Source organism: Lissotriton vulgaris, chromosome 8, assembly GCF_964263255.1.
Source record: "Lissotriton vulgaris chromosome 8, aLisVul1.2, whole genome shotgun sequence".
Taxonomy (NCBI): domain Eukaryota; kingdom Metazoa; phylum Chordata; class Amphibia; order Caudata; family Salamandridae; genus Lissotriton; species Lissotriton vulgaris.
The window spans coordinates 357,481,975-357,496,040 of NC_141696.1; the positions used below are offsets into that span (position 1 = coordinate 357,481,975).

General features: G+C 45.9%; 1 protein-coding gene across 2 annotated transcripts in view; it reads right to left on the reverse strand.

Annotated features, from left to right (window-relative positions):
- Positions 1-2,970: 2,970 nt before the first annotated feature.
- The window catches only part of DDX3X (DEAD-box helicase 3 X-linked), a 414,092-nt gene continuing 402,996 nt past the window's right edge, over positions 2,971-14,066 (reverse strand). For both annotated transcript variants that reach the window (XM_086934122.1, XM_086934121.1), the window contains 2 exons: positions 5,619-5,761; positions 2,971-5,473 (listed from right to left, as the gene is read on the reverse strand). In XM_086934122.1, the coding sequence (XP_086790248.1) occupies positions 5,385-5,473; positions 5,619-5,761 (232 nt within the window). In that variant the 3' untranslated portion in view covers positions 2,971-5,384. The remainder of the gene's footprint in view (positions 5,474-5,618; positions 5,762-14,066) is intronic.

Here is a 14,066-nt window from a genome sequence, read left to right on the forward strand (position 1 = left end):
GTGAACCAATGAAAAGTGTTATTTTCAGGTCACATGACGAGACGCGCTTACGCTACGCGACCCGGGGCGCGCAGCGTAAGCGCGCTTCCGGGTGCGCTTACGCTGTGCGTCATATGACGCATTACGCGGCTACGCGATACGTCACAATGTTGTTTTCGTTCGCGGCAATAGCGCTAACGGGACGCTCACCGGTACGCGCCCCGGGTCGCGCCATAGCATTGCGCTTACCGGTGAGCGCATCAGTTCGCGCCCCGGGTACGCACCGGGGCAAACAAAAAAAAAAAATAATTACTACATTTCATACCTATAGAGATTTGAAATTTGAAATTCACTGAAAAAAAATAGGGTTGAGGCCCTATATATAGTTAGGAATTAGCATTTAAAAAACCTTTGAAATTCACTGAAAAAACCATAGGTTTCACACCAGTTATAGTTAGGAATTAGCATTTAAAAAAACCTATCAAATTCACTGAAAAAACCATAGGTTTCACACCAGTTAGTTACCTGGAAATTTTACTGACATAAAACCATTGAAATTCCCACGTTATAGTTAGTTGGACTCACTATAACTTGCGCGTGCCATGCACTGCTGATGACATCACATATTACATCACTCATGACATGGCCAGTGACATCACTCATGACATCAATGATGACACCATCTTTGTGACAGACTGACCTCTTTTCACTGTAAAGTAACCCTTGAAACACATATTGAAAAATAAAAACTAACATTTTAAAAAAGTGGACATACCTATACCAGTTACAACCAATTCAGTAATTCCACCATTTATATACACATCCACTCATTCACCAACACTTCTATATAGTCACTATAGTCTATATGCGACACCTATACATCCATTAACACACCGACAGTCTTCCAAAAGTTGCTCACACACATACTCAACACATGCAAATAAACTATTGAACATCCATTTATTTGCATATACAGCTATACATACACTACGACCTTACTTCTAAAGAAACTTACACATACTTACTCTTAAACAATCACTTATAGAAACACATACTTATTAAAACAAGAACTCTTTCAATCTCTCACTCTCACATACTCACTTATATACACCAATACTCACATATACTAGATTAAAACATATGTAGTTACTGATAAAGACATTAGTGAGACAGTCATTCACTTACTAACACATACATATACACACTCACTCACCCATACAGTCTGGCACATATGCGGTCTTCAAAACACAGTGAGTCAGTCATTGATGCATCAGTGTGCTAAGTAACACCCCCACCAAATCATAGACATTTATACTCATACTAAAAAAAACATCTAATAAGCCATAGAAACACACATGTAGCTACTCACCAACCCATGCACCCACTTATACACAAAGTGAAACACTGATACAAACATTTAAATATTGAAACAATACTCGCTAATATATGTATTCACTATGATACACTTAATAAGCCAGTTAATCATTTTTTTAAAAAACATCCATTAAGACACTTATTTAAACATTCATTCTTCCATCGACCTTTACATATACATATATAAAACATTTATTTTTCAGAAAGGCAAACATTCACTGGATGGTGTAATCAGTGATGTCATGAGTGATGTCACTGACCATGTCATGAGTGATGTAATATGTGATGTCATCAGCAGTGCATTATACGCGCAAGTTCTAGTGAGTCCAACTAACTAGAAGGTGGGAATTTCAATGGTTTTATGTCAGTAAAATTTCCAGGTAACTATAACTCGTGTGAAACCTATGGTTTTTTCAGTGAATTTGATAGGTTTTTTAAATGCTAATTCCCAACTATAACTGGTGTGAAACCTATGGTTTTTCCAGTGAATATATATACACACACATACACATACATAGTATATTATTGCATTTTATTTACCGTGGGACTCCCACTCCGACGACTGGGAATATTCAAGCATGTGAATCTATGAAAGACGCCCTAATACTGGGGAAAACACCTTACTCAAGAGACCTTCCAGCACCGCTAGAGGGATCTCAGATGTCTTTGGCTCTCTTAATGCCTATGAAGGCAAACCTGAAAGTCTTCCAATGCTTACATCTGTGGTGGCCTGCTTTAGCTATCTTCGAAGCACATGTAGGATAGTTTGGCAAATGGTTATGGCATTTTCTCAAAGGAAAACTAGTTCCTCAGGAGAAGCCAGAATACTTCAGGCCCTCAAGGATGTAGAGTGAAGTCAATTTAAATAAGGTCTGAAAGGCTTCCCAAGAGAAAAATCAATAAAAGCTTGAAAAGGCAATGATTAAGAACCACATCACCAGACGCTGGAAACAAAAGTGGGGACTGCCACTTACATGGGTACGATGAGATACTGGAGGACATGGAGCCCCTAAAAGTTTGGTGTCACTTTTCAGCTTAACATTAATGCAGCCTATTTGGATACATTCCTTAAATCCCCCCTCATCAACTTTGAAAGAAAAAAAAACCTTTTCAAACTGTTTATTTGCAACTGACATTCCCTTTTTAAATGTCTTTTCTTACAGCAAATTATTTTAATTAGCAAATACCTGCATCATAGGCAGCTACATTTTTAGCTGTTCCAAAAAAAAAAAAAACATTTCTGGAAGTCCTAAGAAAATTATACTTTTGAAAAAATGCTACAGAATCCTGCTGTAGGCAGGACTACTCTGTTCAGGATTATCAATGGAGATCCCCCATGAAGGCACCTTTTACGATGTGTGTGTGCATCTGAGAGCAAGTGCATAGCACTTAAATAACTGATTTAAGCGGCTAGAAGTCAGAGGATCGAAAGTGAGGTCCTGTCCCATTGAACAGACCTGCACTTGCTCTCAAGTAATCCCTTCCCAAATACGTGGGTACATATCTCCTGAAGGTGTTGCAGAGTTAAAGTCTCCTGGCTTCTTTTCAGGAAGCTGCTTCCCTGGTCTGTCTTTTGCAACAAATAATTCATAAAATCACTGAAATTAAAAAGCAGAGTGCAGTTCAACTTTTATTTTAATAAAATCAGAGTAATGCACAGCACATGCTGTGCTATCATCTAAACTAGTACAATAGCAATTACTAAACCTACAGTGACTTCAAGTCCAATCTTGACAATTAGCAAGTTTGAATCCATTCTTTGCATATGATTTTTGAAACCTTATTTCTGAACTGAAAATATTGCTGCCAACAAATCTTGCCAAGTTGTTCTGACTGAAAATGCAAGTCACTGATTATGCCAATACAACAAAGATAAACCACATGTTTGAGGATTGCAATGTGCCAGACATTCACTGAAATAAAAAAACCACACAACTAAACAAAACTCACGCAACAAACATCTGAGAATCTGGACACTTCACATCAGTGTTTTGAAGTGTTTCATTAATATCTTAAGACAAGTGTATCAAAACCTTGGCATTTTTCACTTTAATTGCCAATTTTTTGCAGTTTTAAATTACACCAGAAAGTTGTGGCTACACTGCCAATACCGGGTCTGCTTAATTTGACTTAAGAGTTTAATATGACTTAAACATTAAAAGCTCACACTACCCCGAAATATATAATTTCACGCATACGGTGACATTCAACATTCAAGTGCCAGTGTTTTTGTACTGTCTTTTGGTCAAGTTTCTTTAAACTTTCAAAGAATCACTTTAGGCTTACAAAAATAAATATTTGTCAAAATGTTCAATAAATATTACACAAACTAGCAGCAAAAAGTATCTAGAAATCTGTCGTGTGCAAAATAGTTTCCTTCCCAACCATCATTCCCATGGTCCCAAATATATATTTTTAATCTAACCCTTACCCCTTAAGCTGAGTTCAACTTCTCCAAGAGACTAAAGATTGGAAGTTAAGGACACGCACACAAGACATATATATAAAATTCTCTGCATGTGCAATAAAAGAAGTATTTTGTAAAAAGTTATGGTCAAAATGTACAAGGGCCTAAAACCTAGACTATTTGAAATAGCACCATAACAAATGACCTCAATACTGTCAAGTGCACCTAATTAAAAGGTTCGGAACAAGGCACAATACACTTTCTATTGCACTTTAGGAGATTTTGCCATTTTCTGATGCCACTAATTGATTAAGATTTGATCACAGCCACATGACAATTAGTAAACTTGTGGCAGAGGCATTTAAATGGTGGACAATACTTATCTTTGGCCAGATTTAGCATAAACCGACTAAATACAATGGAAACCTATGCAACTAAAACTGACTGAAAACTGCACTTATTTGCAGAATTAACACCTTGTGCAGTAATGTACATTTCCAACCTCTGTGATCTCTAAAGATTTCAGTTTACTCTTCAGGAGCCATTTTACAGTCTACAGTAAGCCAAGTATGTTTACCTCAACGCAGCTTGAACAGAGTATTGTGAATCTGCATTAAAATAAAGCCTGCTGCATAATTCTTCCTGTTCATACCCTCTTGACCAAAAAACATCAACACTAGCATGCGTTATTAGACCAAAACCAGCTAGGTCCAAAAAGTGGGACCGCTTGCTGCTGTGGTCAGCCATTCTACCATTTCATTTTCATATGACAGGCATTTAGTCTAAATAGATGACTTGTCCTAAAAGACGATTTCAAGTTATCAGATCTTTAAACATTCCCTGTAATATTCGGCCCACATTTGGCTATCTCACATTAATGATCTGCCTAAACATTGAAAAAAGGAATTGCTGTATTTACTTGCATTAACTTTAAAAACAGTGCTTCCAATGTATGTAGGTGTCCATACATCATAATGACTGGAATGGCTTAAAAAGACTTCAGGTTCTAAAGTACCTATCCAGGATAGAGTGAGCAAATCAGAACTTCGGTGAACTTTGCACAGTTATTTACATTAGAAACCGTTCATATGCTTAAAGATATTTATCTGTATGTGCTAGGAGTCTTAATGCAGACAACTGACAAAGTTCTTGTAATTATGCATGGATAAACTGACGATTCCTGTTTGAGTTGTATCACACCTGTGTGCCAAGGTTTGATTACGCTCAAGTTCAATACATTTATTGAGTCAAAAATTGATATCTTGAGCATTGCTGAGCGAACAGGACATCAAAATAAAAGTTGTCTAAAGTTAAAGGCACAGTACATTAACAAACAAATGATCCTCAGTCACAAAATTATAAATGCAGTTGCCTGGAGGGGGATGGAGGGAGGGAATTAATCCAAAGTGCAGCAATGAAATCTTCCAAACACCGTTGGAGTAGGGCTTCTTGTTCCTATTGTTGATTCATGACCTCGAGCTCCCATCAAAAAACAAAATTCAGTGGAGAATCACAGCTGGTAATGTACTGCGAGTTCTTGAAGCTACACAAGGTATAGTCTGGCTAAGTTACATGTGGTTTCCATATTAGCTTGTTTGGTAGGCATCTGTTGCAAACTGATACTTCAGTTTCCCCACCAGTCAACACTGGAGCTCCCACCATAGTTCCCACCATATCCATCACTGTTGTAAAATCCTCCAAATCCACCACCACCTAAAAAAATAAAAAAATAAAAATTGAGAGAAATGTCCACATTACACTCAGTTGAACTCCTTTTTTAATTATATGATGAAGATGCATTCAAATTCGGGAGAACTAAATAGTAACTCAATATAGGGGTTTGATGCAAAATGCTTACCTCCTCCAAACCCTCTGCTACTTCCATGAGTACTGCCACCTCCACTGCGGGTTCCACGACTGCTACCAAAGCTGCTGCTGCTGCTGCTGGAACCACCACTACTCTGCCTGTAGTCCCTGGCACCAAATCCTCCACTGAACCTACTGCAATAAGTGAAGACAAAAAAAACAACTTTAAAACATTGTATCCATTATCTTCAGTCAACAGTACAAAGCAGGTACCGATAAGATCACAAGCTTGCTCAGTTGGGGTTAGGACAAGGAAAGAATCCTACATTTTACAGACAATGGCAAGCACAAAGCATAACTGCTGCAGGGTGGCATACAAGGTTATTGGTAAAACAAAACAAGGTAAGGGTAATTTCACAGCGAGAATATTGTGGATGTAACATTAAGTAGATGTGAGTAAGCAGGATGTTAGTGGACTCCATATAGCCTGGACGGTGGTGGCATGAGATCACAAGATGACTATGCGAGTGAATGTTCGTATAATGTAAAGAGGTTAACAGATAAAATATGTTAACCAATAGCAGAGGGTGTGCATATGAATCTACGGCACTACGAAAGGAAACTTATAGGTTATCATTTTATTCGTAGCATTTTTTGGCAGTAGATGCATATGCTTAGCATTGAACGTAAAAAAGTGATCCCCAAAAGCAGTGGTTAGCCAGTGGTTGACTTATATGTTTGAAAAGTGTTCTTAAGACTGCTAATCAGCAAGCTTATGTGGATTAAGCTATGGCAACACAATGTTTTGTGAATGTAAGTGGGTTATTCTATGTAGCTGCTTTGCAAATATATGCGAGAGCTTGTTCTGCAAAATAATCCGGTTGAGGGAAGAATAGGGGTAATTATACTGACCGAGTTATGTGAAATTCAGATACTACTTCGGTAAACATTTGGCGTTGGTCGAAGAACCACTTTGTCTCTGTGAAGTTGATATAAAGGTTCTTGTATGGTTAGTGCCTGTAGTTCACCCACTCTCCTTAATGAAGTGATTGCAATGAGGAAAGCTGTTTTCCAAAACTGGAACTGTGGTTTGCAATTGTGCATGGGCTCAAAAAAGGTGGCCCATTAATCTTGTAAGGACTAGGTTGAGATTCCACACATGGAAAGGGGCGACCACTCTGTCCCCCCGAACGTATGGTTGGGTGCCCCGATCCTCCCGGGAAACCATTTTGGGCGGGGGCGTGTCTCGGCTGGTAGGCCCGAAGCGGCGTAGCCGGGGCGTGCCTTTTCCCGCCCAAGAGGGGTTGTCCTAGACACCTACACCGATGGCCACGCCCAGTAGGCGTACCAGAGGAGGGTACACGCCCTCCCGCAGAAGAATAAATAGAGCGGGAATCCGAAGAAGCGTCCTCTTGTTCCTGTGCTCTGAAGGCTGCACCCACTCGTTCCTCGTGAGCCCTCGACGGAACAAGCAGCAATTTTGAGAACTTTTAATTCTTGTGTTTATTCTTTCAGTTACTCAAAGGCGAAGAGTCCAGGACCTCGTTGATCGTCTAAGGGGCCGATAATCGAAACCATGGCTGGCAAGAAAGCAGGAAAGGGTTCCGAGACGGATAAGGTGCTACGCCTGTTGATGAACCGAATGGCTGGCATGGAGCGGAAACTCGGACAAGTCCCATCGATCGGTCGAGGTTTGGCGGACGTCAAAAAGCAACTGGCTGCACTGAGCAATCCTGTTAACCCTAAGAAGGTAATAGGCCCGGCCTTGCCGGGAATCGTCCCCGAGGGTAGAGGGAAGCGGGTCAAGAAGAGGGCGGTTTCAGGGGAGGTTCCGGTCCCCGAGGTACCCCCGGCCACCCCTGTCACACCAGCAGACGACCAGGTACCAATCCCAGACGCGGGTCAACCGATCCCGGTAGTGATTACCCCCGCTAACGATGAGGATATGCCTCCTGAATTGGCCACCCAGTTGGCCGCATGGCTCAATAAGAAAGCAGGGGGTGCCAAGGCGCCCGGAGACACGGCCGAAGAGGCCAAGCTACTAATCCAGCAATTGCGGCAGTCGAGAGATGCCGCAAAGGCGAATCTTCCTCTTGTTACCCCACAGGTGACACCGGTAGGACCTGCAGTTGGTCTCGAGAAAACGGCGGGAACAACGACCGAACCGGGTAAGCTCGCTTTGCCAATGGCGGGGGAGGGCTCATTACCCTCAAGGCGGGAGAGGGTGGCACAGCACATCCCTATGGCCACAAAAGAGTTAATATGGGGAGACAAATATATCAATATGTTTTCTTTATTAACTGACCATCGCGAGATGGAATATGCTAAAACCCAGAAAGATCTGTGGCACCTGAGCGTATGGCGCGCAAAAATGGCGGAATTCAGGGTGGATGAAACTATAACGAATTGGGCGAAGGCCTTTGCAATATTTACTGCAGTTATGGGGGAACGTAAACCCGAGGTGTTAACTGAACTGTCTTGCTATCAAACTCGCATTATGGATTTTTATGCAATGTATGAGGGAGAGGAATGGAAAGGTTATGACATGAAATTCCGAAAAGCGAAAGAATATGATGCCTCTCTGACATGGGACTGCCTCGATTCGGTCTCATGGCATAAGTAGCTCCTGCCGGGGGCGGCAGGTACATCCTCGCCGGGCGGGAGTGGGTCGGGGGTCTTCCGCCAAAAGCCCGCGGTGCCCTTTCGAGCAGGCGCCGGTGGCGATCACCAGCCGAAAACCGGCGGGAATGGTGGAAAGCGGGGGGTCTGTTGGGCTTTAATCGAGGCAACTGTAACAGACCGCAAGGAACATGTAGGTTAAAGCATGTGTGTGCGGACTGTGGGAATTCCTCACACCCGGAGAGTTCATGTAGATCGAAAAATAACGGGGCGGGAGGAAAGGGAGGGTCCAAGCAGGAGTAAGGTAGAATGTTGTGACCAATTGCCTACACCCGTTGATCTCATGGCTATGACTCCTTGGTTAAACAAATACCCTGATCATGTCTCCGCTGGGGTGTTGAGGGAAGGATTCTTGCACGGCTTCCACATCCCGGCGGGGGATTTTCGAGGGGACTCCTTTTGTAAAAACCAGTTATCGCGCAACATAATCCAAGTGTGGTAGAGAGAAAAATTGCAAAAGAAGTCAGCTTAGGGCGAGTGGCAGGGCCTTTTCATCGCCCACCGGTGGCGGATGTCATCTGTTCCCCGTTAGGGATTGTCCCGAAGAAAGACCCAGGGGAGTTTAGGCTTATTCATAACCGGTCTGCTCCAAGGGGTTCCTCGGTGAACGAGGCCATTGAACCAGAAGTCTGTTCGGCGCGGAATGCATCATTCGATGAGGCCGTCGCCATGCTGAATCGCCTGGGCCCCGGGGCGCTGATGGCGAAATCAGATATAGAGTCGGCGTTCCGGTTGCTCCCGGTACACCCACAGGATCAGCGTTTGCTAGGTTTTGCATTCCAAGGGAGTTATTACATGGATAAATGCATACCTATGGGTTGCTCCATTTCTTGTGCCTATTTTGAAATGTTCAGTTTTTTAGAGTGGGCATTCACCGAGGCCACAGGGCATAGGCATGTAATGCAAATGCAACTTACCAGTATGCATCTGTTCTTGGCATGTAGGGCTGCTGACATTCATATCTGTGCATAGATCGCCGCCTAGTGTTGGGTCCGGATGATTGCACATTGTTGTCCTGGAAGAGTCTTCGAAGTATCACGAGATAGGTGGCTCCTCCCCTGGACTACAGTGCGCATGGGCATCGCCTCCATCCCCAGATTGTTTTTAGCCATTGGCAGAGATGGAGTGAAGTATGTGAGTGATGCCCATGCTAAGAGCATAAAAATATATGTAAAGGAATACTGCAGCTGCTACAGGCGCCGGGGAGGAGGGTGGGCGATATGAATGTCAGCAGCCCTACATGCCAAGAACAGATGCATACTGGTAAGTAGCATTTGCAGTTCGAGGCATGTGGGCTGCTGAATTCATATCTGTGCATAGAATACATAGCAGTCCCTCCATTAGCGGCGGCCGCCCGTGCCAGCTGCAGCAGTTTGAAAAAGTGTTTTGAGAACAGCCTGACCAACAGCTGCCTGCTATTTAGAGTGCACGTCTACACAGTAATGTTTAGTGAAAGTATGTGTGGTAGACCATGTGGCTGCTCTACAAATATCTTCTAAGGGAATGTTACCTAGGAAAGCCATAGAGGCCCCCATCTTTCTGGTGGAGTGGGCTCTTGGTGGAATTGTGAGAGTGCGTTTAGCTTTAGCGTAACAGATCTGAATGCATTTCACGATCCACCTAGCGATCCCAGCTTTTGAGATAGCGTTTCCCTTGTGGTGTGAGGCAAATGCAACAAAGAGTTGCTTGGTCTTACGAAAATCTTTTGTCCTGTCAACGTAGTACATCAAGGCTCTTTTAACATCAAGGGTGTGGAGCATCCGCTCCGCCAGTGACTCTGGGTTTTGAAAAAACACTGGTAACTCAATTGTCTGGTTTATGTGGAATTGAGATACAACCTTGGGTAAGAATTTAGGGTTAGTGCGGAGCACCACCCTGTTAGCGTGTACTTGGAAGAAAGGTTCTTGGATGGTGAGCGCCTGCAACTCGCTAACCCTCCGTAGCGATGTAATTGCTACTAAGAAAGCAACCTTCCAAGTCAGAAACTGAAGCTCACAAGAGTGCAGCGGCTCAAAGGGAGGACCCATCAGCCTTGTAAGAACCACACTGAGGTTCCATTCCGGAGCTGGTGGTGTCCGCGGTGGAATGACTCTTGAGTCCTTCCAGAAAATAGGTGTTGCCTATTCTGAAGGTATGCTGCCATCGCAGACAAATGAATGCGGATGGAAGAGTACGCCAAATTGCATTGGTACAGGTGGAACAGGTAGCAAATAATGTTCTGAATGGAAGCGTCCAGTGGGTCAATATCGTTGTTTACACAGTACATGACAAACCGCTTCCAATTGGCCGCGTAACAAGCTCGAGTAGTGGGCTTCCTTGCCTCCCGAATGATGTCCATGCAATCGGGGGGAAGATTGAGGTAGCCAAACTCTAGGACTTCAGGAGCCAGATCGCCAGGTTGAGCTGTTGCGGATCTGGGTGCTGAATGTCACCATGGCTCTGCGTCAGAAGGCTGGGTGTGAGATGAAGCCTTTGATGCGGTACCACGGAGAGTTCCAGAAGCGTGGTGTACCATGGTTGGCGAGCCCACGTTGGAGCAACCAGGATGAGAGTCATCGAGTGCTGCCTGAGTTTGCGTGCCACCAGCGGTATCAGAGGTGCTGGGGGAAAAGCGTACGCAAATCTGCCTGACCAGTTCATCCACATCGCATTGCCCTGCGATTGCGGGTGTGGGAACCTGGCGGCGAAGCTTTGGCATTTTGCGTTCACCTTTGTGGCGAACAGGTCTATCTCTGGATGACCCCACCTTCGGAAGTACGGTTGGAGTACTGATGGATGTATCTCCCACTCGTGCATTTGGTGGCTGTGCCTGCTGAGCAGGTCCGCCATCTGGTTGTCTTTGCCCGGGAGATGCTCCGCCATGAGGAAGATGTTCCTCTGAATGGCCCACTTCCACATGCTCTGAGCCAGATGAGACAGCTGCGGAGAGTGTGTTCCTCCCTGCTTCTGAATGTAGTACATGGCCGTCATGTTGTCTGTCCGGATCAACACGACCTTGTTGCACAGATGTACTTTGAATGCCTTTAAGGCCATGAAGATTGCCATCAGTTCCAAGACGTTGATGTGCATCTTCCTCTGCTGTAGTGTCCATAGTCCCTGCACCGTGTAATGGAGGACATGCGCTCCCCAACCCTGGAGAGATACGTCCGTCGTTAGCACTATCTGTGGGACAGGCTCTTGGAACGGTCGTCCCCTGCAAAGGTTTTGTGGATTCCACCAATGCAGAGAGTTGTATGCACGACCGGTTACCAACACTAGGTCTTTTAGATGCCCATGAGCCTGGTTCCACTGTTGTGCTAAGCATTCTTGAAGGGGACGCATGTGCAGCCTCGCGTGCGGGACTATGAATATGCAGGAGGCCATCATACCGATCAGCTGCATGAATACCTGCGCTGGGAGCGATTTGTGAGGCCTGAACTTCTGAATGAGCAGCTGCATGCTGTTGACTGGCAGAATTTGGCTGCGCTGTTGCCGTCAGAGTGTTCAATGTCGCCCCTAGGTACTGCTGCACATGGGCGGGCCGAAGGTGCGACTTAGTGTAGTTTAGTGAGAACCCTAGACTGTGAAGAAGGTGAATTGTACGCGACATGTGGCTGGCACACTGCTGGGCTGACTTTGCTTGAACAAGCCAGTCGTCCAGGTAGGGATACACATGAATGTGTTGTCTCCGAAGGTGCGCAGCCACAGTCGCTAAGCACTTGGTGAACACTCTGGGGGCAGTGGTGACCCCGAAAGGCAGGACCTTGAATTGGTAATGCTGATTGTTGATGGTGAATCTGAGATATTTCTTGTGACTTGGGTAAATGGGAATGTGAAAATATGCATCCTTGAGGTCTAGGGTCGCTAGGAAGTCGCTCTGACTGAGCAATGGCAGGACCTGCTGTAATGTTAACATATGAAAGTGTTCTGACAGTATGTATTGGTTGAGGGGTCTGAAGTCTAGGATGGGCCATAGGGAACCGTCCTTTTTTGGGATTAAGAAGTACAGAGAGTACATCCCTGTACCATGTTCTTCTGCAGGCACGAGCTCTATTGCCTCTTTTTGCAGCATGGAGAGTACTTCTTGCTGCAATAAGCGCATATGCTCTGCGGACATAGGACGGTGCCTTGGGAGTAGGGGGGTGGAGGTTAGTTCCAGACAATAGCCGTATTGGATAAGTTGTATCACCCACCTGTCCGTGGTAATGCCTTCCCAGACTGGCATGAACTGCTGGAGTCTTCCCCCGACAGGTGTTAAATGGTCGGGGGGCAGTGACAAGGCGTCACCGTTTGGACCCAACACTAGGCGGCGATCTATGCACAGATATGAATTCAGCAGCCCACATGCCTCGAACCTCGGGATACCAGTATCTTCGTGCCCAGTTCGGCGCCACAAGGATAACTTGGGCCCGGTCGCGCCTAATCTTCAGAACTCTGGGCAGAAGTGGTATAGGCGGAAAGGCGTACAACAGTCTGTCACAACTACGTGCTCCAGTTGGGGTAGTGAAAGGGATCTGCCACTGACCCAATCGCAGTCCGTGAGCCACCACTACAACAGTCTTGCAGTGCCCTCCGAGATAAAGACCTGGTCGGACAAATTGCCCTGATGCTGAGCCCACTGAAACTTCAGGTCCCACTGCAGAGCCCGCATCCGCCACCAGGCGTGATGCACCAGAAGGATGCAGGAGGCCATCAGCGCCAAAAGCCGCAGCGTCAACCTGACAGACTCGGGATAACGGTGGAAAGATCAGAATCAGAATCAGAGCCTGAATATCGAGAATCAGCTGTTCGGGAAGATAAACCCGAAACTGCGCAGAGTCTAGAACTGCTCCGATGAAGAGGAGCTTCTGAGAGGGACACAGGTGTGACTTCGGCACATTGATGGAGAACCCCAGCAGGTGGGCCGTAGTCTGGAGGTGGCTGAAGACTGTCTGGGGCGAGCCCGCCTTCAACAACCAGTCGTCGAGGTAGGGGAAGACTGAAACCCCTAACCTGCGCCCACCTCCATCACCTTCGTGAACACCAGTGGGGTGCTTGTAAGGCCGAAGGGGAGCACAGTAAAATGAAAAAGCTTGTGGCCTACCGTGAACCGCAGGTAACACCGGTGGGCCGGCAGGACTGGGATGTGAAAATAAGCGTCCTGCAAGTCCAACTCTACCATCCAGTCTCCAGGGTTCAGGGCAGCGAAGACCTGACCCAAAGTAAACATCTTGAACTTCTCCTTCCGGAGGAAGCCGTTGACATTCGCAGGTCCAAGGTTCAGACAATTTGCAGCACCGATGTGACGGTGTGCCAGTGGAGGAGGGGATGGCGAATAGTGCCCCCACTGGCAACACATGGGCCTGAAAGCTCGGACTAGGAGGGTTCAAGGCAGATGCTGCAGGGGTAGGTGTGGACTGGCCCTTGTCCCCGACCGCCGCCACGGTGGTTACCACGTCTGCCACCGCGCTGGATGTTAGTCTGCGGGCCGTGGCTGGCAGGACGTGTGGGGGCACCCCTTCCTTGGCCACGAAAAAAGCCAAAGGCAACAGTTTGCTGGCGCGGGGCCGAGAGGTCCAAGGACTTGGCCGTAGCCCTGGAGTCCTTAAAGCGCTCAAGCGCACCGTCTGCCTTGTCGCCAAAGAGGCGACGGCCATCAAACGGCATGTCCATAAGGGCGTTTGACATTAGTCGAATAGTTGGAGGACCTCAGCCAGGTGTGGCGACGAATCACCACAGTCGTTGCCAACGCCCTGCCCAGCGAGTCCGTGGTATCCAGCCCACAACGGATGGCAAACCGTGCCGCATCTAGACTCTCCACAAGGGCTTGGGTAAGTTTAGTCCGGACCCACTCCGGACATTG